This window comes from Erinaceus europaeus, chromosome 14 (assembly GCF_950295315.1).
Source record: "Erinaceus europaeus chromosome 14, mEriEur2.1, whole genome shotgun sequence".
NCBI lineage: Eukaryota > Metazoa > Chordata > Mammalia > Eulipotyphla > Erinaceidae > Erinaceus > Erinaceus europaeus.
The window spans coordinates 80602469-80624012 of record NC_080175.1 but is presented as its reverse complement, the minus strand read 5'-3'; the positions used below and the strand labels follow the sequence as shown (position 1 = coordinate 80624012).

The following is a 21544-nucleotide window of genomic DNA, read 5'->3' as shown; positions in this document are numbered from 1 at the left end:
CTTACACTATAAAGTCTTTAAAAAGTGCCTTAAGTGATTTTAAAAATATATTTATTTATTCCCTTTTGCTACCCTTTTTTAAAATTTCTTCATTGGGGAGCCCTTGTTGTTTTATTGTTGTAGTTATTGATGCCTTCGTTGTTGGATAGGACAAAGAGAAATGGAGAGAGGAGGGTAAGACAGAGAGGGGGAGAGAAAGAAAGACACCTGCAGACGGGCTTCACCGGAATCCTTCCGCTGGTCCTTGCACTTTGCGACACATGTGCTTGACCCGCTGCGCTACCACCAGACTCTCTGTCCTAAGTGATTTTAGAGTATCACATAGTAATTTAGGTATGGACTTGAGACTTAAAGCTTCTGAAATCTTGCTACATTTTTGTTCTCATTTTCTTTGGCAGAACAATTGGTTATAAAACCAATTTACTAAGTACTCCGTGTTTTTGGAAGTAAAATTCATTCTAGCTTGATATTACTCTGAAAAATTCACAATCAGGATGATTTTCCAACAGTTAAAAATCAGTTATAGGGCTTTTAAGAGCAGCCTCTGAACTCTTCTTTAATTTAGTTTTCATTTATATAGTACTTTTCTGAAATATGCAGAAGAAAATTCACTACATTTGCTGAGATCTGCAGATCATTGTCTTGTTCTAGGCAGAGGATAAAATACCAGTAATTTAATGGCAGTATGCTAACTCAGTAATCACTGCCAATTTCACCAGTCTATCTTTTGAATGTCTAGTATAAATGTAATGCCTAGCAGCTGAGCGAGAGTGGTACTTAGGAGGTATGCAAAGTATGATAAAACATATTTTGGGGGAGGTTGAAACTATACCCAGTAATGACAATGGTCTTGTAAAGTGCAATTTCTTCTCTCTCTCTCTCTCTCACACACACACACACTCTCTCTCTCTCTCTCTCTCTCTCTCTCTCTCTCACTCTCCCTCTCCCCCTTCTCTCTATATATACATATATATAATGTAAATCTCAAACAAATTCTCTATTTTTCAATTGCTATGAATATTGAGAACAGGTTTATTCAAAACAGACTCCATTTTTTTTTTTAATTTAAGAAAGGATTAATTAATAAAACCATAAGGTAGGAGGGGTACAACTCCACACAATTCCCACCACCCAATCTCCATAACCCACCCCCTCCCCTGATAGCTTTCCCATTCTCTATCCCTCTGGGAGCATGGACCCAGGGTCATTGAGGGTTGCAGAAGGTACTGAAGGTCTGGCTTCTGTAATTGCTTCCCCGCTGAACATGGGCGTTGACTGGTCGGTCCATATTCCCAGTCTGCCTCTCTCTTTCCCTAGTAGGGTGGGTCTCTGGGGAAGCTGAGCTCCAGGACACATTGGTGGGGTCTTCAATCCAGGGAAGCCTGGCCAGCATCCTGGTGGCATCTGGAACCTGGTGATTGAAAAGAGAGTTAACATATGAAGCCAAACAATTTGTTGAGCAATCATGGATCCCAAGCTTGGAATAGTGGAGAGGAAGTGTTAGGGAGGTACTCACTGCAAACTCTAGTGTACTTCTGCTTTCAGGTATATATTTTACAGTAGTTTATGGTTACGTGTGAACATAAGCTCTCTCTCACAGAAACTGGTGTATATCTAGGTTATGGGACTTTGTTAGAAAGTGAACCACCTGAGATGAAATTAGAGTGCACTATAAAAGGAAAGGTCTCACCCGAGTAATGAAGCTGAAGGGTTGTCATTCCACTTGTGAAGTCTCTGGAACAGACTCCATTTTTATGTGGGGGTAAGTGAAGGGGCAATCTAGGTGCCTTTCTATGTTAAATACTGTGATTATTCTATATTTACTGTTTAAAGATTATTTTTGTCATGAGTAGTTTTGTATAAATTTCGTTATTTTCTTCTCCCATATTCTTCCTATTTTTTGAATTACCTAGAGGGCGCCAGGACAATTGTTTCTTGTCAGGAAAAACTTGAGGAATTAAGTCTTCAGAAGCATTATACAGAATAGATGACTATACTAATTGGTGACAAGTGTTGGCTTGACACTTGGTGTGATCACTTGAGTGATCTTGTCATAAAAACTGGGAGGCTGTGAATCCAAGATTTGTAAATATTTCTTTCAAATAGAATACTTAACCCTTGTTTCCTTTCTCTCTACCCTCTCCTCTTTCTTCTCCCTATACCTCTTTCTCTACATATCTATCCTCCCCCCCTCCCCTTTTACTAGAATGGCTCTGGGACTTGGTGACAGCACTAAAAATCCACTTCTCTGGATGGCTATTTTTCCCTTTTAAATTTTCCTTTCTATTTTGATAGGACAAAGAAAAACTGAGAGAGAAGGGGGTGATCGGGAGAGAGAAAGACACCTGCAGAACTGCTCCACTGCTCTTGAAGCATATCCCCTGCAGGTGGGGAGCTGGGGTTCAAATCCTGATCTTTACACATCATAATATGTGTGTCCAACCAGGTGTGCCTCCCTCGGACCCCTGTATGTAGCCATTTCTTCATAGATTGGTTGTTTTCACTCACTAAGGCAGGGATTAGAAAACTGTATTTTACTCTCAAGATTACACGTGATAAATCATGATGAAATGCGCTGTGATCACATATAGTTAGGTGGTCTCCCTGGTTTCCAGCAGGACTTTGCTTTCTCACCTGCTTTCTATTTAAAGATAAATTGCTAGTCTGAGATTATCTTTTTTTAAAATTTTTTATTTATAAAATGGAAATACAAGACCATAGGATAAGAAGTTGAGATTCTTATTTGCCTTGTACATCTTTATGTCAGCCATTGTCTATAATGCTTCTCATCTTTATCTACTCTTTGATTTGAGTTTGAAGCACTATTCATAATTTTTTCTTACATTTGAATTTATGTGTGTGTGTATTTTTTAAAAGAAAAAGTCCATTATTTCCACTTTGGTGTTTTTTGTAATGTTCCATTCTGCACTCACTTTGATAGTTCCACTTGTAGTCTTAACAAATAACAACAAAGTAAATTATAAACTCTTAAATAAATCATTTTGGAATCTGTGCTTCTGAAGTAATATAAGACATTCTTTTTAAAATTTTATTTATTTATTTTCCCTTTTGTTGCCCTTATTTTTTTATTGTTGTTGTAATTGATGTCATTGTTCTTAGGACAGAGAGAGATGGAGAGAGGAGGGGAACACAGAGAGGAAGGGAGAAAGATAAACACACCTGTAGACCTGCTTCACCACCTGTGAAGCAACTCAGCTGCAGGTGGGGAGCTGGGGCTAGAACCGCAATCCTTATGCCAGTTCTTGTGCTTTGCACCATGTGCACTTAACCTGCTGCGCTATCGCCCGACTCCCAATATACGACATTCTTAACTAACTGAATGAAGACTGCCTACTTTGGTATATTGTGGATCTCTCAAATTTTCAATATTCTGGTTTTATAAGAGAGGTTATTTTAGCATCACAGTTGTAATAGCAGAGCTGATTCTTCTGTGACTGAGTTGACAATATTTCCAGGTTAGAAGGTACTAATTTAGATAACTGTTGAATGAGATGTATGGGTGTGATTCTTTTTTTTTTCTTTTTAATTTTTATTTATAAAAAGGAAATGCTGACAAAACCATAGGATAAGAATGGTACAACTACACACAGTTCCCACCACAAGAACTTCGTATCCCATCCCTTCCCCTCATTGCTTTCCTATTCTTTAACTCTCTGGGAGTATGGAATCAGGGTCATTATGGGATGGCTTCTGTAATTGCTTCCCTGCTGAACATGGGCGTTGGCAGGTGGATACATACTCCTATACTCCCGGCCCCTCTCTCTCTTTCCCTGGTGGGGCGGAGCTCAGGGGAAGCGGGGTTCTAGGACACATTGGTAGAGTTTTCTGCCCAGGGAGTTCCAGTTGGCATCATGGTAACATCTTGAACCTGGTGGCCTCTCTGAGAATACCAAGTTGAAAGCAGCTTTTTTGCGGAGCTTACACCAGGTATTGTCTCAGTCAGTTGCCATCTTGGCTCCGGCCCCTCCTCCCCATGGGTTTGATTCTATGAGACTTTAGTAGGAAAATTAAAAAAAAAAACTACTAGAATTTTGGAATAAATTGAGGGAAAGTGTAAACTAATGAGCCACTAGGAAATGGAATGGTTGTGATGATTATATTGTCAAGGAACAAATGGTAGAAGTTGAACAGAAGCAACAGCAATAAGATACTAATATACTGTCATATTAGCTAACTGATTAATGTCTGGGAGTACACATCTATATACTTATATATGTAAAATTAAAATATATCAATCATCATGTCTTATATTAGTAACTAATTATCATTTATACAGATGCAGATACGCATGCCATTAACACCAAAGATAGAGCAGCAATCTTTTATTCAATGGAGAAGGTATGCAAGTGTAAAGTATAACCATGCTTTCCTGAGAAAGTATAAAAACTTGAGTCAGTGTTGAGCTTTAAGAATTTTAGCATAAAATTCAGTATTAATGATTGATTATTGTTTTGTTTTGTTTTTCACCAGAGCACTGCTCAGCTCTGGCTTATGGTGGTATGGTTGTGTGTGTGGGGGGGGTGGGTGGGTTGAACCTGGGACTTTGGAGCCTCAGGCATGAGAATCTCTTTGCATAATCATTATGCTATCTATCCTCGCCCTAATGATTGATTCTTTATAACAATTTCTGCTAGTGCATTCAATTTAAAAGTATTTATAGATATTATTTGACCAAGACAGTTGGTGTCATAGCTCTGACATTAGTCTTTGAAGTAACAATGTATTTTTAGTAGAGATATTGTTTCTAAAAAAAAAAAATTAGTTCTCGAAATCATACACAACATAGTGTATCCATAATCTTTTGCTGAGTTTTTAAAGAAAGGATAACACTGTAGCTGCCCACTACTTGAATGAAGATACAGCTGTCTTAGAGAAAGATGACATTCAGTCCACTGCCAGCCTCTGAGTCTGATCACTTTTTCTTTACCTATTCTCTCATTGTAGAGACTAACCTGAAATAATATAATGGAAGCAAACAAGACACAGGTGACTGAATTTGTTCTCATGGGACTAACAGATATTCCAGAGCTCCAAGTTCCCCTGTTCCTGGTGTTCTTAACCATCTACCTCACCACCATGGTGGGCAACCTGGGACTCATTTACCTCATCTGGAGGGATCCCCACCTTCACAACCCCATGTACTTGTTCCTTGGCAGTTTAGCCTTTGCAGATGCCTGTACATCCTCCTCTGTGACCCCCAGGATGCTTGTCAATGTCTTAGACAAGAGTCAAAAGATATCCCTCTTTGAGTGCATGGTTCAATATTACTTTTTTGGTTCCAGTGCCACCACAGAATGTTTCCTGTTGGTAGTGATGGCCTATGATCGCTATGAGGCCATCTGCAACCCCCTGCTTTATCCTGTGGTGATGTCCAACAGACTCTGTACTTGGCTGATAAGTGTGTCATATGCCATTGGATTTTTGCATCCCATAATTCATGTAGGATTGCTATTTAGACTAACCTTCTGCAGGTCCAACATAATACATCATTTCTACTGTGAAATCTTACCACTCTATACAATTTCTTGCACGGATCCCTCTATTAATGCATTTGTGGTTTTCATTTTTTCTACTTTTATACAAGCTTTTACTTTTATGAGCATCATAGTTTCCTATACTCGTGTTCTCTTTGCCATCTTGAAAAAGAAGACTGAAAGGGGCAGAAGCAAAGCTTTCTCCACGTGCAGTGCCCATCTGCTCTCTGTTTCCCTGTTCTATGGCACTCTCTTCTTCATGTATGTGCTTCCTGGGTCAGGCCCAGATCAATATCAGGATAAAATGTATTCACTGTTCTATACAATTATAATTCCCTTGCTAAACCCCTTTATTTATAGCCTAAGAAACAAGGAAGTCTTAGTGGTCTTCAGAAAAGTGATAAAGAAATATTTTTTTAAGCAACCATTTTTCTTTTAATTTTACTTTATTTAGATAAAGCACAAGATCTGGTCCTTGCACATAGTAACAATTTAATTAATTATTGTTTAATTGAAGACCAAAGACATTAGATATGATTATTTTATTAGGTACTATGATCATCAGGATAATAAGTATATCAAGGATGGACTCCACCTATACTTTTTTTGTTATAAATGTATGCACCAGTAAAAAAAATGAAACAAAAATTCACAAATTATTAAGTATTTGAAAATTGAGTGGATTCTAGTGTTTCCTGAATTATACATTTAAATATTTTCCTTTTTTATTTGTAAAAAGGAAACACTGACAAAACCATAGGATAAGAGGGGTACAACTCCACATAATTCCCGCCATCAGAACTCTGTATCCCATCCCCTCCCCTGATAGCTTTCCTATTCTTTAACCCTTTGGGAGTATGGACCCAAGGTCATTGTGGGATGCAGAAGGTGGAAGATCTGGATTTTTGTAATTGCTTCCCCACTGAACATGGGTGTTAACAGGGCAATCCATACTCCCAGGCTGCCTCTCTCTTTCCCTAGTGGGGTGGGGTTCTGGGGAATCGGAGCTCTAGGACACATTGGTGGGGTTGTCTGTCCAGGGAAGTCTGGTTGACATCATGGTAGCATCTAGAACCTGGTGGCTGAAAAGAGAGTTAACAGATAAAGCCAAACAAATTGTTGACTAGTCATGAACCTAAAGACTGGAATAGGGCAGATGAAGTGTTGGGGGGGGGGGGTCCTCCATTCTGTAGATAGCTAGTAGGCATATTTTAGTTATATTCCAAAGGGCTGTGGCTATACTAGTTTCTTCTTCTTCTTCTTCTTCCTCTTCTTCTTCTTTTCCTTCTTCTTCTCCTTCTCCTCCTTCTCCTCCTCCTCCTCCTCCTCCTCCTTCTTCTTCTTCTTTTCTTCCCTGAGCCTGAAATCTGATATGCAGGTAGACCCAAGTTATTGTATGAGGAGGTGATATCATGGCCAGAAAAAAGACCAGAAAGCTGGATCAGGGATGAGAGTAGCTTCCAAATATGGGAAAGGTGTATAAATATTGTTGACTGTAAACCCCATCGATTTAATGTGATCTGGGACTCATATTCAGCTTAGGAGCCTATGTGACCTCTGCAACCCTCAGCTACTTTAATGATGACTCTCTAGTCACTATCAGGCTACCCCATAAGCTGGGACCCTATTCGGGTAGTCCTGAGATTCCCAAACAGACATGATGAGCCTATAACTCAAATAAATCCCTCTCTCCATTGTTACTGGTGATTTCTATCAGGAATAGACTCCTTTGTGGGCCCTCATAAGACCTTGCCTTCAACTTGGCTCAACAACAGTAGAGAATGTTCCATCCTCCAAAGGGAGGCTGGACAACATACTCTATGCTACACCTGAGGAAGATGGGTCCTGATATTGGGGCAGCTTGGAACCTTCCTACTCATGACCACAGAAAATATTTTCTTTTTAAAGAAGTCTCAGTCTATGCAACCCCAAAAGTTTATTTCTCCTTTAAATAATTCATTCTTTTAGAGATGGAACTGTGGCGGTTATGCATAGTGAAATAAGTAAAGAGATGAAAGACAATTACCACCAGGTCCTTGAACATGATGGCAGAGGACCTAGTGGAGGTTGTATTGTGATGTGGAAAACTGGGAAATGTTATGCATATATACTTACTGTGTTTACTGTCGACTGTAAAACATTGATCCCCCACTAAAAAAATTAAAACAAGAAAGAAAGACAACTACCAGATGGTTTCACTCATATATGCAATCTAGAGATCTGATTTACATGAACTTTCCAAAACAAACAAACAAACAAACAAACAAACAAAACAGAAGCATGCAAGTTGTACGACTTATGAGAACTATGGTGGTTATCTTTGGGAGGTGGCAGGGTGGGGATAAAAAGACTCATGCCTCTGGGCATGACTAAATATGAGGCAGGAGAGTTGATTACTTGCTTGTTTATAGTTGTTGTTGTTTTTAAGATTTATTTATATACTAGTAATAGAGGAAAGAGAGAAAACCAGAACATCACTCTGATAAATGCAACATAGGGAACCCAACTCTGAACCACACGTTTCTAAGTTCAGTGTCTTGGTCATTATGATACTGCCTCCATTTTTTTTTTTTTTTTTTTCAGTCAGAGCTCTATTCAGCTCTGCTTTGTTTATGGTGGTACTTGAGATTGAACCTGGGAGTTTGGTGCTTCTGGCATGGCCATTCTCTTTTCTCCCCAGTCTTGTTTACAGTTCTTAAGTTTAATGAGGAAGCAATCTATTTATCTGCTCTGCATGACATAGAGTAGTGAAAAAATAAAAAAATAAAAAATAAAACAACAACAGCAAAATCATCTACCTAGTTTCTCTGTATGGTACATACAAGCAAATTCACAGGGCAATTGTCTTTCTCTGACTTCCTTCCTTAAGCATAGTATCCTCAGTATCTATCCATGATGTTATAAATAGTAGAATTTCATCTTTTTTCTTTTTTAATAACTGAACAGTATCTCATTCTTCTTCTTCTTTTTTTTTTCTTCTTCTTCATCTTTTTTTTTATTTTCCCTAATGCACAATGTTGGAAGAGGACCTAAGTTGGTGGTAGGATTGGTATGGAGACACCTGTTATGGAAGGATGAGAAATAGTTTCCCTGGGACAAAAGCTATCTTGTAAAGCATTATTTTCTTAATACAACATTTTTAAAAGTCTTACTTAGCTTTTAAATCATCATTTAATGTTTTTTACTCAGAATAATGAAAATCCAATATCGGTTAGTATTTTAAAGGATGTTAATTCAACTTCTTTTTTTTTTTTTTTTGCCTCCAGGGTTATCTCTGGGGGTCGGTGCCTGCACTATGAATCCACTGCTCCTGGAGGCCTTTCCCCCACTTTGTTAGCCTTGTTCATCGTTGCTGTTATTATTATTGTTATTGCTGTCATTATTGTTGGATAGGACAGAGAAATCGAGAGAGGAGGGGAAGACAGAGAGAAGGAGAGACAGAGATTCCTGAAGTCCTGCTTCACCACTTGTGAAGCGACCCCCTGCAGGTGGGGAACCCGCGGGCTCAAATGGGGATCCTTAGGCCAGTCCTTGCACTTGGCGCTATGTGCGCTTAACCGGATGCGTTACCGCGCGGCCCCCCCTTCTAATTTTTAATGACATCATTCTCTCTCAGAGACTCTAGTTTCTGTATCTGTCATTTTCAACTGCTTGTGGAATACAATGTTATTCAAATATATTAATTGAATATAAGAGAGTACAGTTTTCTTTAAATGTAGACATTCTTACTAATAAAACATACTCCTTCTACCACTATGTTCATCTCTATTGTGTTCCATAGATGTTCTTTAGACAGTATATTATAAAAGCAGAAATTCATGGCAAGAATATAGACCATAAGGCTGTAAAAAATAAAAGGGGTAACTTTCTACTATTTTGCTAATAGAAACAGAAAATAAATTAACTCAAAACGCTGAAATATCATATAATTTCCTTCAACTCTGCAATACAGGCTGTTAGTAAAATAAAATTCTAAAAGATAGGGCAGGTAAAGTATTGTTTTATAAATGTATGGCATCCCCAATAATATCTCATATTGCCTGTTTGCAATCACAAACAAACCAAAAAAAGTCAGAACAAAATGAAATTTAAGAAAATGAAAAAGAAATAAGAAGTGGTTACTATGCAGCTATTAAGAACAATGAACCCACTTTCTCTGACCCATCTTGGATGGAGCTAGAAGGAATTATGATACGTGAGCTAAGTCAGAAAGATAAAGATGAGTATGGATGATCCCACTCATCAACAGAAGGTGAGAAAGAAGAACAGAGAGGGGAACTCAAAGCAGGATTTGACTGAGCTTGCAGTAGGGCACCAAAGTAAAAACCCTGGGGTGAGGGTGAGGGTGGATATTTGGTTTCCCGGGGTGGTGGTGCAAGGAATGGTGGGTGGGTTGAGACACAGTCTTTTGGTGGTGGAAATGGTGTTTATATACATTCCTATTAATTTGTAGTCATATAAATCACTATTTAATTAATATGAGGGGAAAATTGATTGTATGTCTCAAACTTTTTAAAGCACATACTGAGTCTTTTTAGTACATAGGCTGAGTGTTTGACATGTTGACTCACTCAAAAGCCTAGACCAGGGAGAACAGAAGCAACCGGTGGCACAGCTATATACAAATAATGTCAAAGGACATAAATTACGGTGATGTTGGGTATTATACAGCAAATCCTAACAAAGGGATTTCTTCAAAGTTAACCCAATTACCAAAAAATGTGATTATAACAATAACTATTGTCTTCTTGAACCCCAAGACAGCAGGAACCTCACATTTCCACTATAGAGCCTATATTTCCCCCAGTCCTGGAACCTTAGGGTGGGGCGCACTTTCCTGCATGCTTCTTTCAATTCATACCAAATAATATTGCATCTGCCAATCCCAACCTAATCAACGCAAGGATGCATACCACCTCAGCATCACTTGCTTCACTTCAGACTGTGTCCAGAGACTTCAGGTGTGGTATGACAATCCTTCAGCTTCATTACTCAGGTGAGACCTTTCTTTTCATAGTATTCTCTAATTCCATTCCAGGCAGTTTACTTCCTAACAAAGTCCCAAAACCTAGATATAGACCAGGTCCCATGAGATAGAGCATATGTTCACACATATCCATAAACTAGAGCAGAATATATACCTGAAAGCAAAAGTACACAATAGTCTGTAGTGAGTCAGTATCAAGTTCATAATGCAATAGTGTCCACTTAGACTTAGATACTCTCCTCACCTACTTCCTGTTACAGTTCTCTCACTCACTCCAAAGCTAACCTTAGCAAAGCAAGGACTGAAAAGCTCAATAAGGGCAAGAGACTGGCATACTTTAATGATGACTCTTTAGTCACTGTCAGGCCACCCCATCAGCTGAGGCCCTAATCAGGGAGTCCTGAGATTCCCAAACAGACATGATGGGCCTAGAACTCGAATAAAACCTTCTCTCCATTGTTACACATTATTTCTATCAGTAAAAACAAAAGAGATCCCTTTGTGGGCCCCCACAGGACCTTGCCCTCAACCTGGATCAACAACGGTAGAGAATGTTCCATCTTCCGAAGGGAGGCTGGACAACATACTCTATGCTACACCTGAGGAAGATGGGGCGATATTGGGGCAACATGGAATGTTCCAGAGTGTATCTCCTGCGGAAGTTAGTGCGGCATGAGTTCCTGATCCCTCTCCCATGCAGCAGCCTAGATCGGCTCCAGTTGAGTTCTCTCCAAGCCAGAGAGCACTAGCTCGGGAAGAAGTACCCTCAAGCTATCCCGGCAGCATATCACACACACACATGCACGCACACATGCACACCATCCACTGAATACAGCTAATGACTGGTCATATTCCTTAGTCAAGGAATATTAGGTATTCAGGTTTAAGACTTCTCTCTCTTTTATTTTTATTAGGATTTTAATGGATTGCAGTGAAGTTGTTGGCACAAGGGTACAATGTATCATCTCACCACCGTAAGTGTCTGCAAAACATTTTAACCCATAAATTAGATTGATCATTATGTACCAGGACCTGAAAACTCCCCCATACCCCATTCCTCTTCCTGTCTTTCTTCCTCAGAGCCCTTTGGTTTTGTTCAATGTGTCAAACCAGTGCATAAAGTTTTACTTTATGCTTCCCCTTTCTGATCTTGTTTAAGTTCTGCCTGTGGGTGAGATCACCCTGTATAGAATAGCTAGAAAGTTGTAATATATATTAGAATATAATAAGAACATATATAAGAATATATATATATATATATACATATATATATTACTCAGTTATTAAGAATAATGAATTCACCTTCTCCTCCTCATCTTGGATGGAGCTAGAAGGAATCATGTTGAGTGAGATAAGACAGGAATAAAGGTTTAGGAATTTTACTTATTATTCTATGTACAATGACAAATTATTTACAAATTTTAAGTAGGGTGTGTGTGTTTGTGATGGTGGTAAAATTGGTGTACATTTTGCAACAAATTAGTCTGGTGTCAGTGTAGAAAATGGGTTGGGTAAACTGTGTTAGTTAACAGACAAGATGTAGAAATATAACAGGTTGTTAGGGCTGACTGCAGAGATTTAAGATAGTTTTTATCATATAAAGTATCGACAGAGTAGTCAAAGCCATGAAAATGAGTGGATGTGGCCCTGGCTTATGTCTTTCATAAATATTTACTTTGTGACTGCTCCCTGAGACAGGAATCACTGTATACATACTAGATTTAGAGAGTGAGTAGGGAAAGATCTTTAATTTCAGACTTTTGACATGTTAATTTTAAAGTACCTTTGGAATTTCCAAATGTGCAAGTCATATAGGTAGTGCGTAATGACATCATTAAGAGATATAGGAGGAAAAAACTAAACTTACCCTGAACTCTACTCAGTAATAATTTATAAACATGCCCTCTAGTGAACCCTGAGGACACAATGTATAATTTGAATTGTTATAACTAGCTGCATATGGGTGATTTTATGATTAGCCTACAATGCCCGGTGGAATAAATTTGCCTTCATCCTACTGGGAGTCCTTTAGCAATATTAAGGGAATTTCAATTTTTTAAAAGATAGGTTTGAAAATACAACAAAGAAACACTATCTCTTTCTAGATTGGAGTGTCAAAGAAAACCGTGTACAAATAAGACTGCTTCATTTCTATCCTTTTTTGAGTTACTTCAAGAAACAAGCACATTTCCAGTTTCCCAGTGTTTTACAGAAACTGGGTGAGAGTCCAGAGTTTTTCATTATTTTACTTTGAAATCTGTTTGTCTAAAAGTCTATATGTAAGAAATTAAAATACTAGGTAGACTTTATTCTTTTTAAATCATCAACCAAAATTTGGACAGACAGAATAAAATGTCTGTCTGAACATTTATAATTTAGTTAGAATATTTAAGATGTATGTAGTGCATTTGTTGGAATGTTCTTAAATAATGACCTGGCTAATAAAATTATAAATAGATAAAATTAAGTACTTTGATTAGAAAAAATTAAAATTTTAATTTATTATATAATATATAGCTTCCTTTGTTGACACAGAGTTCTACAGTTCAAATCTAACTTACTTAAAGTTTATGACTGAGCACAATAATAATTATTTAATGTCATAGAATTACTAAAATACAAACTAAAATCTCTAAAGTTCAGGGACTTCAAATGTCACTTTACTATTGAGAAAAAAGTTAGCAAAGTTTACTTATTCTTAGGTAAATTACATATTGTAGGAATTAAAACTAGCAGTAGCAATAATTTGGCTACATTGAGTTATAAAGAAAGTTGGGTTAGTTTATAAAGGATAAAACATCTATTAAAAATTCTTAATTTTCAATTAATTTCTGCTTTTGTTGTACATGTTAAATTTTCTGTGGCATATATTTAAAAACAAAATTAGAGTACTTTGTTTTTTTTCCTTCCAAGGTTATCCTTGGGGCTTGGTGCAGGCACTACTACTAATTCACCACTCCCAATAGCCATCTTTCCCTTTTTAATTTTTTTAAATTTTCCATTTTATTCGATAAGAAATTGAGAGGGATGACGAAGATAGAGAGGGAGAGAGACAAAGAGACACCTGCAGACCTGCTTGATCACCTGTGAAGCATTCCCTCTGCAGGTGGGCAACTGGGGCTCAAACCTCAGTCCTTGAGCTGTTTATAACAAAGATAGAATGACATCTCATGATTCTCCTTTAAGATGATGACTAATTCTTAGAAAAGAACCTCTGTTTGCATTCTTAAAGAAAGGTCCCAGGTTTCTTAATATAGTCTCTTAGTAAGCTTTTAAATTTTGTATGAAGAGGCACTATTGTAAAACTATGAAAATGTTTATCTTACATGGAAATGGCATAATAATTTGTATTCATACACAGGTTTACTTGTCAAGGTAATCTAAAAAGATTTTTTTTTCCCCACCAGGATTATTGCTGGGGCTTGGCACCTGTACTAGGAATCCACTGAGCCTGGTGTCCATTTTTCCCATTTTATTTACTTATTTATTTTTCTTAATAGGGCAGAAATGAATAGAGAGGTGCACGGGGAGGTAGAGAGAGAGAGAGAGAGGAAGAGAGACACCTGATGCTTCACCTGCAGGTAGGGGGAGAGAGGGCCTGAATTCAGGTCCTTGTTTGTGGTAATGTGTGTGCTCAGCCAGGGTACCCCATCCAGACCCCAGAAAACTTGTAATTTTTTCCTATGGAAATGTTTTTAATTTTTTATTTGTAATTAATTGTGAGTTACAAGATTGTAAGATTACAGAGTATAGTTTCACACCACACCCATCACCAAAATTCTGTGTCCCCACCCTTCTACTTCCCAAAGATAACCACCATAGTTCTCCTAAGTCTTAGAAACAGTTTGTTTGCTTCTGTTTTTTTAAAACAGAAAATTTTAAAAGAAAAGTTCATTTTTTAAAGTTCTTTCAAATGATAAGTCATGAAAGAAAATCAGTGCCTATAAAAACACCAAATTCATAATAATGAAAAGCAATAAAGTTTCAGGAATAAACTAAGGATAGGATATTAGTAAAGCTACATAAAAATTATAAAATCTTTCTTAAGTTCTACTGAAATACTACCTTATATACTTACAGATAAAATGTTGGCTATTTAGAAACATCATATCTACTCTCAATAGTCAAAGTAGGTTCCCTTGATATCTGAAATCATGTTTATTATTCTGAAAGCTATTTCTCAATCTGAAATATTTCAACTTCTTCCAACTTAGTGTTTGCATAGAGGAATGGCACTGACTTTTGAATGTTAATTTTGTAGCCTGACACCTTACTGTGTTGCCTGATGATTTCCAAAAGCTTCTTGATAGATTCCTTAGGTTTTTCTAAGTATACTATCATGTCATCTTCAAATAAGGAGAGTTTGACTTCTTCTCTTCCAATCTGTATGCCTTTAATTCCTTGCTCCTGCCTGATTGCTATGGCCAAGAACTTCCAACACTATGTTGAATAGACTTTTAATAAGTGAATTCAGGCCATTGACATTTATTGATATCAAAGATTGAAGCTATTTTAATGCCATTCTTGTAGAGTTTTAGAGTGTTCTGATATATGTCCTATTTATGGTGGTCTGACTGTTTATAGGAGACCTTTCAGAACTTCTTTCAGGGCAGGCTTGGTGATAATTGATTCTTTCAACTGTTGCTTGTCTGAGAATGTTTGATGCCTCCATCTAGTCTGAATGACAGTCTAGCAGGATAGAGTAGTCTTGGTTGAAAGCCTTTCTCATTGAGCATTTGATAGATATCTTTCCATTCTCTTCTGGCCTGGAGTGTTTGTGTGGAAAAGTCTGCTGCTAATCTTACAGGTTTTCCTCTGTAGGTGACTCTTTGTTTTTCTCTTGCAGCCTTCAGGATCCTTTCTTTATCCTTATTCCTTTCCATCCTAAATAGGCTGTGTCCTGGTGTCTTTAAGTCTGGGTTAATTGTTTGGGACCCTCTGGGTTTCTTGAACCTTTATGTCTTTGATGTTGTCTAGACAAGAGAAATTTTCAGCTATTATGTCCTGAAGAATGCTTTCTTCCCCTCCCTCTCTTTCTTCCTCTGGTAAGCCAATAATGTCCATATTATTTCCTTTGAAATCATCCCATAGGTCTCTGTTGTGTTTGCACTCACCGGTGATTTGGTGGGTTCCTTCTAGTCCTGTCTTGTTTCTGTCCCAGGTGGTCTCCTTTGGTATTCCTGTAGCCGTCTGCCCAAAACTGTCTCTAAAGGAGAATCCCCCCAGGAAAAGTCTTTTTTTTTTTTAAATTAAACATAATCATGTAAAATTGCTTTTCAAAAGAGCTTTTGCAATTCTTATTTCCAGATGAGTATACCACTGTCTCACCTCAGTCAGCAGTATTTTTACTCATTTTTGTTTTGACTATCAACATGTGCTCACAGTGTGAATCTATTCCATATATATGTTTGGGAACTTTCTTTTTATTGGTCATTTAAACTTCTTCATTTGAATATTTGCTTGTTCATACCCTTTACTCATTTCTTTGCTGGACTATTTTTCACTTTCTTATCTATTTTTCACAGCTATTTTAAAATTATGGCTATAAATCTATATCTTTTATAAACATGGTAAAATATAATTTTAAGCTATTAGATACTTAAGATACTCCTTTGTCAAGTACTAAAATTACACAGCAACTATGTTTTTATATTGAATTTATTCCCTTGGGTAAAGATTTCTCAAATCCTTGTGTTATATTATTGCATCTTAAATTTCTTTGAAAATATCAGTGTTGTGAGGTATGAGTCTAACTTCCTTGCAGACAGATAGAAAACTATCAATAAAATCTATAATCAATCATGCTTCTCCTACCGAACTATTGTATTTGTCTCAGACCACATTCCTGCATGTGTTGGTATATATTTCTGAGCTATTTCTTTTACTGCACAGATCATTTTGTCATATCTTATGGCACTATCATAAGCTCTTGACTATTATGTCTCCATGTTATAGTTCAGCACTGGCAAGGATATTGTTTACTATTCTTTATATTTTTCTTGAGTAAAATAAAAAATTATTTTATTACATGTAAGTTTGAAGATGAGTATTTCAGTTCTAAAAAAACCCTTATTAGATTGAAAAGGATTTGCATTAAATTTGTTACTTTAGGTGACTATGATACTCAAATGTTTAGTTGTAAATTTTTCTTTCTGGCTGTGCATTTCCACTGCTCCTGGCAGACTGTTTTGTCTTTTTTCCTTTCAATCTCAGAGAGAAACAGAGGGAGATACATGAGAGAGAATGAGAGGAAGAGATAGGAGAGGAGGCTGGGTGGCGGTGCACTTGGTTAAGTGCACATATTATGTAAGCCACTAATTAAGTGAGAAACGCTTCTCATGAATATGCTAGTTACACATACAACTGTATTCCTTTTTTTAAATATCATTCTCTTGCGATTGTTTCTTCATTTTTCTTTTACTTTAGTCTCTCAACAGGTTCTTATGGAAGAGGAAAATAAGACAGTGGTGACTGAATTTGTTCTCACAGGACTTACAGATATTCCAGGTCTACAGGTCCCCCTGTTCCTGGTGTTCTTGGCTATATACTTCACCACCATGGTGGGCAACCTAGGGCTCATCTACCTCATCTGGAAGGACCCTCATCTTCACACCCCTATGTATTTATTCCTGGGAAGCTTAGCTTTTGCAGATGCCTGTTCTTCATCCTCTGTGACTCCCAAGATGCTTGTGAATTATTTATCTAAGAACCATGCAATATCTCTCTTTGAGTGCATGGCTCAATTTTATTTTTTTGGTTCTAGTGCCACCACAGAATGCTTTCTGCTGGTAGTGATGGCCTATGACCGCTTTGTGGCCATCTGCAACCCCCTGCTTTACCCAGTGGTGATGTCCAAAAGCCTCTGTACTCAGCTTATCAGTGTTTCGTATTTGATTGGTTTTCTACATTCAGCAATCCATGTGGGTTTGTTATTTAGATTAACTTTCTGCAGGTCCAATGTAATACATTATTTCTACTGTGAAATTTTGCAACTGTTTAAAATTTCTTGCACTGACCCCACAGTTAATACCCTTACAGTTTTTATCTTTTCTGCTTTTATACAAGTCTTCACCTTTATGTTCATCATGGTCTCTTACACCTGTGTTCTCTTTGCCATCCTAAAAAAGAAGACTGACAAGGGTATGAGCAAGGCCTTCTCCACATGCAGTGCCCATCTGCTCTCTGTTTCCTTGTTCTACGGCACTCTCTTCTTCATGTATGTGCGTCCTGGGTCTGGTTTTGCTAAAGAGCATAACAAAATGTATTCTTTATTTTACACTATAATAATTCCTCTGCTAAATCCTTTTATATATAGCCTGAGAAACAAAGAGGTTATAGGTGCAGTGAGAAGAATAATGAAGAAATAAACAGTTGCCACATAATCTTCAAACATTTTACCTTTTTTGTTTCATTTTACCTTTAATAATAATGATAATGATAATGATAATAAAAAGAATGTCCCAAGACCAATACTTCCAGTTCACCAGAGGGCTAGTTGTCAAGGTGGTTCATAATCTTTGTGTATAGAAATCCAGTCTCCTGGCATGTTTACTTGGATATTGGTGAAGGCTTGATGTTTACATTCAGCACAAGAAAGGTGTAAGATTTCTAAACTTCAGTAACTTGTGTATCACTTAGTATCTAGAAGGGTGTTTGCTTCAAGTTCACTAATGAAACTGCATTTCATAAGATACTATCTACATAGTAAAAATCTTGAAATATTTGGCTGGTTCATTCCCCAGCACCACCATAAGCCAGAACTGAGCAGTATTCTGATCTCTCTCTCTCCCCACCCACTCGATCTCTCTGTCACTATCTTTCCTGTTGTATGCACTCTTTCTCGTCAAAATAAACAAAGATATATTAAAAAGAAATAAATTAATTTATATTTAAAGAGATATTTATTGCACCAAAGTAAAACACTCTGGGGTGAGGAGAAGGTTCAGGTCCTGGAACATGATGGCAGAGCAGGACCTAGTGGGATGTATTGTTATGTGGAAATGTTACGCATGTACAAACTGTTGCATTTTACTGTCGACTGTAAATCATTAATCCCTCAATAAGAAAGCTTTTAAAAAATGAAGAGATATTTAAGGAATTACTATAACAGCAAATCATGGGACCTGGTTGAGCAAACACCTTACAGTGCACAAGCCCTCTGAATCTCACCTGCAGGAGGAAAGCTTCATGATCAATGGATGAAGCAGTGTGCAGATCTCTCTCTCTCTCTCTTGCTATCTTCCCTTTCCCTCTCAATATCTTTCTTTTGTGTATCCCAAAATAAGTATATAATATAAAAATAATAAAGTAAATCACATGTGGTTGGTCAATGGTGCACCACAGAGCCCACATTACCATGCACTAGGACTGGGTGTGGTGTATTGCACCAAGCAAAGGGCGGGAGGGAAGGGAGAAAGTGGAGAGGGCCTGGGGGGTCCTGGTGCATGACAGTGGAAAACTACCTACACTGATGGTGAGAGAGCCCTGCAAACATACCCATCACTGAGAAATTGCACCCATGTATCAACAAATGCACCCACAAAGCATTAGCACCACCACCCCCAAAATAATTTTTCACTTCCTAAGTCAGTATCTCATTGTTAGCCTCTGTAGCCATTGCTCCCCCCACTTTACTGGGGGGTTAATACTGGTCCACACCAACAGTTGTTGACACATAGGCATAGACTCCCACCTCCCCAACAAGACTTTCTCTCATCCAACCTGGGTCCCTTTCTACCACCACACACAGGACCCCAGCATGTGGAATATCTTTAAAGATGAGTTATTGCCATAATCAGAAAAAAGATGAATATAGGATGATCTCACACATAGGCAGAAGTTGAAAAAAATCAGAAGAGAAAACACTAAGCAGAACTTGGACTGGAGTTGGTGGATTGCACCAAAGTAAAAGACTCTGGGGTGGGTCGGCAGGAGGGTTTAGGTCCTGGAACATGGTGGCAGAGGACCTAGTGGGGGTTGTACTGTTATGTGGAAAGCTGAGAAATGTTATGCATGTACAAACCATTGTATTTACGGTCAACTGTAAAACATTAATCTCCTAATAAAGAAATTTTTAAGAAATAATTAAAAATAAAGAGGAGTTATTATTGGAGACTAAATGAAATTAATCTCAGACTATGCAAATAAGGTCACTACTCTCAACAATGCTTACATGATAAATTATTATAAAATATAGATGCAATATACATGAATTCTGAGATAATACTTTTGTTATATTTGCTATAAAATTATTACTGACTTAGCAAATATAGTTATTTTAAAAATACTAGAACAGGTATACTTTTCAATTTTTCATTGACTTAAACTTAATTCTCATTTAGTAGTTTTCCTGAATAAATATGCTAGGAGTGACATGGCAATGAAGATAATTTTGCAATAGAAGGAGTTCAATCATCTATGACCCACAGTAATTCTAAAATAAATTGGAATATATTTTACATGATCATGTTCCCAATTAGAAGCAAATTAGTGGAATAAATATCATTAACACAAGCTTCTATCCACATCCTTATGGTCTAAACCAGCTTCCTATCTCCGCTCTAGGGCCCATGTTTCTGCCCTCACAATTCCTGCTAAATTGATAGGAGTGGGAAAGCAGTCAGGAAGCTGACATCTGAAATTATTTGTTAAAATAACACATTCTTTTAAAAAAATTTTCATTAGTGATTTAATGTTGGTTAACAAATTACAAGATAACAGGGGTACAATCCCACACTATCAAAATACTTATATTCTTATATATATCTACTGTCAACCATCACTCCATACAAAATAATTCTGATAAAAATTGTATATGCCGAGAAAATGTCCAAAGTCACTATCAGAGAAATTCAAATAAAGAGAGCAATAAGAATTGGGGTTCAGAACACTCTGGTCATCTTCTTTTTTATTTTATTTATTTATTTATTTATTTATTTTTCAGAAAGGAGACATTAACAAAATCATAGGATGGGGGGTACAACTCCACACAATTCCCACCACCCAATCTCCATATCCCATCCCCTCCCCAATAGCTTTCTCATTCTCTATCCCTCTGGGAGCATGGACCCAGGGCAGTTGTGGGTTGCAGAAGGTGGGAGGTCTGGCTTCTGTAATTGCTTCCCTGCTGAACATGGGAATTGACTAGTCCATGCTCCCAGTCTGCCTCTCTCTTTCCCTAGTAGGGTAAGTCTCTGGGGAAGCAGAGCTCCAGGATGCATTGGTGGGGTCTTCAGTCCAGGGAAGCCTGGCCGGCATCCTGATGGCATCTGGATGGCATCTGGAACCTGGTGGCTGAAAAGAGAGTTAACATACAAAGTATGGGAAAAAAATTTTCTCCCTGTACGTTGGGATAAGATCTTGAACCATATTTTTTGAAGCAAATTATAAGAGAAATTTTTGATAGGATTTAAATGATACAGTTTTAAGCCTCCAGCATTTAGCAGAGTGGGTTAATAAAAGCAAATGAAAAATAGTAAGAAAAAAAAAAAAGAAAAATAGTAAGAAAAATAACTAGACACATAGATAGTTATTAGAAGCATCAACAAGATGGACATGATTATTAGAAAGCAAAAAGAAATAGACTGATTTAGGAGAGATGAGGTAAATATACAAAGTACAATGTTACTTATCAACAAGATGGACATGATTGTTAGGAGCCAAAAAGAAATAGACTGATTTAGGAGAGATGAGGCAAATATACAAAGTACAATGTTACTTATCAACAAGATGGACATGATTATTAGGAGCCAAAAAGAAATAGACTGATTTAGGAGAGATGAGGCAAATATACAAAGTACAATGTTACTTATCTTGTTGAGATTTTTCAGAAAATTTACTTACATTTTCCTAACTGGAGGCAAGCATTGCACACCGGTTAAGCGCACACAGTACTCTGAGCAAAGACCACAGCAATGACCTGGATTAGAGCCCCTGCTCCCACCTTCGAATGGGGGGAGCTTCACAAGTGTTTGTGAAGCAGGTCTGCAGGTGTCCACCTTTCTCCTTCTCTATCTCCCTCTCCCCTCTCAATTTCTCTCTGTCCTATCAAATTAAAAAAGGG

The 21544-nt window shown here is 37.5% G+C and overlaps 3 protein-coding genes across 3 annotated transcripts in view; 2 read left to right on the top strand and 1 right to left on the bottom strand.

Annotated features, from left to right (window-relative positions):
* Positions 1-21544, bottom strand: part of RIOX2 (ribosomal oxygenase 2) — a 365565-nt gene that overhangs the window by 159280 nt on the left and 184741 nt on the right. The window lies entirely within an intron of this gene.
* Positions 4987-6243, top strand: LOC103119522 (olfactory receptor 5AC1-like; the record flags this gene model as incomplete). The annotated part of the gene is made up of 2 exons (XM_060170992.1): positions 4987-5877; positions 6235-6243. Coding segments are annotated over exons 1-2 (900 nt in total), but the record flags the coding sequence as incomplete, so codon positions are not given.
* Positions 16926-17849, top strand: LOC103119504 (olfactory receptor 5AC1-like). The gene has a single exon (XM_007529809.1). It carries the CDS (start codon positions 16926-16928, stop codon positions 17847-17849), a length of 924 nt encoding a protein of 307 aa, XP_007529871.1.

Excerpts from the sequence above, each read along its gene's own strand:
- LOC103119504 (XM_007529809.1), top strand. The coding sequence starts at position 16,926 with ATGGAAGAGGAAAATAAGACAGTGGTGACTGAATTTGTTCTCACAGGA.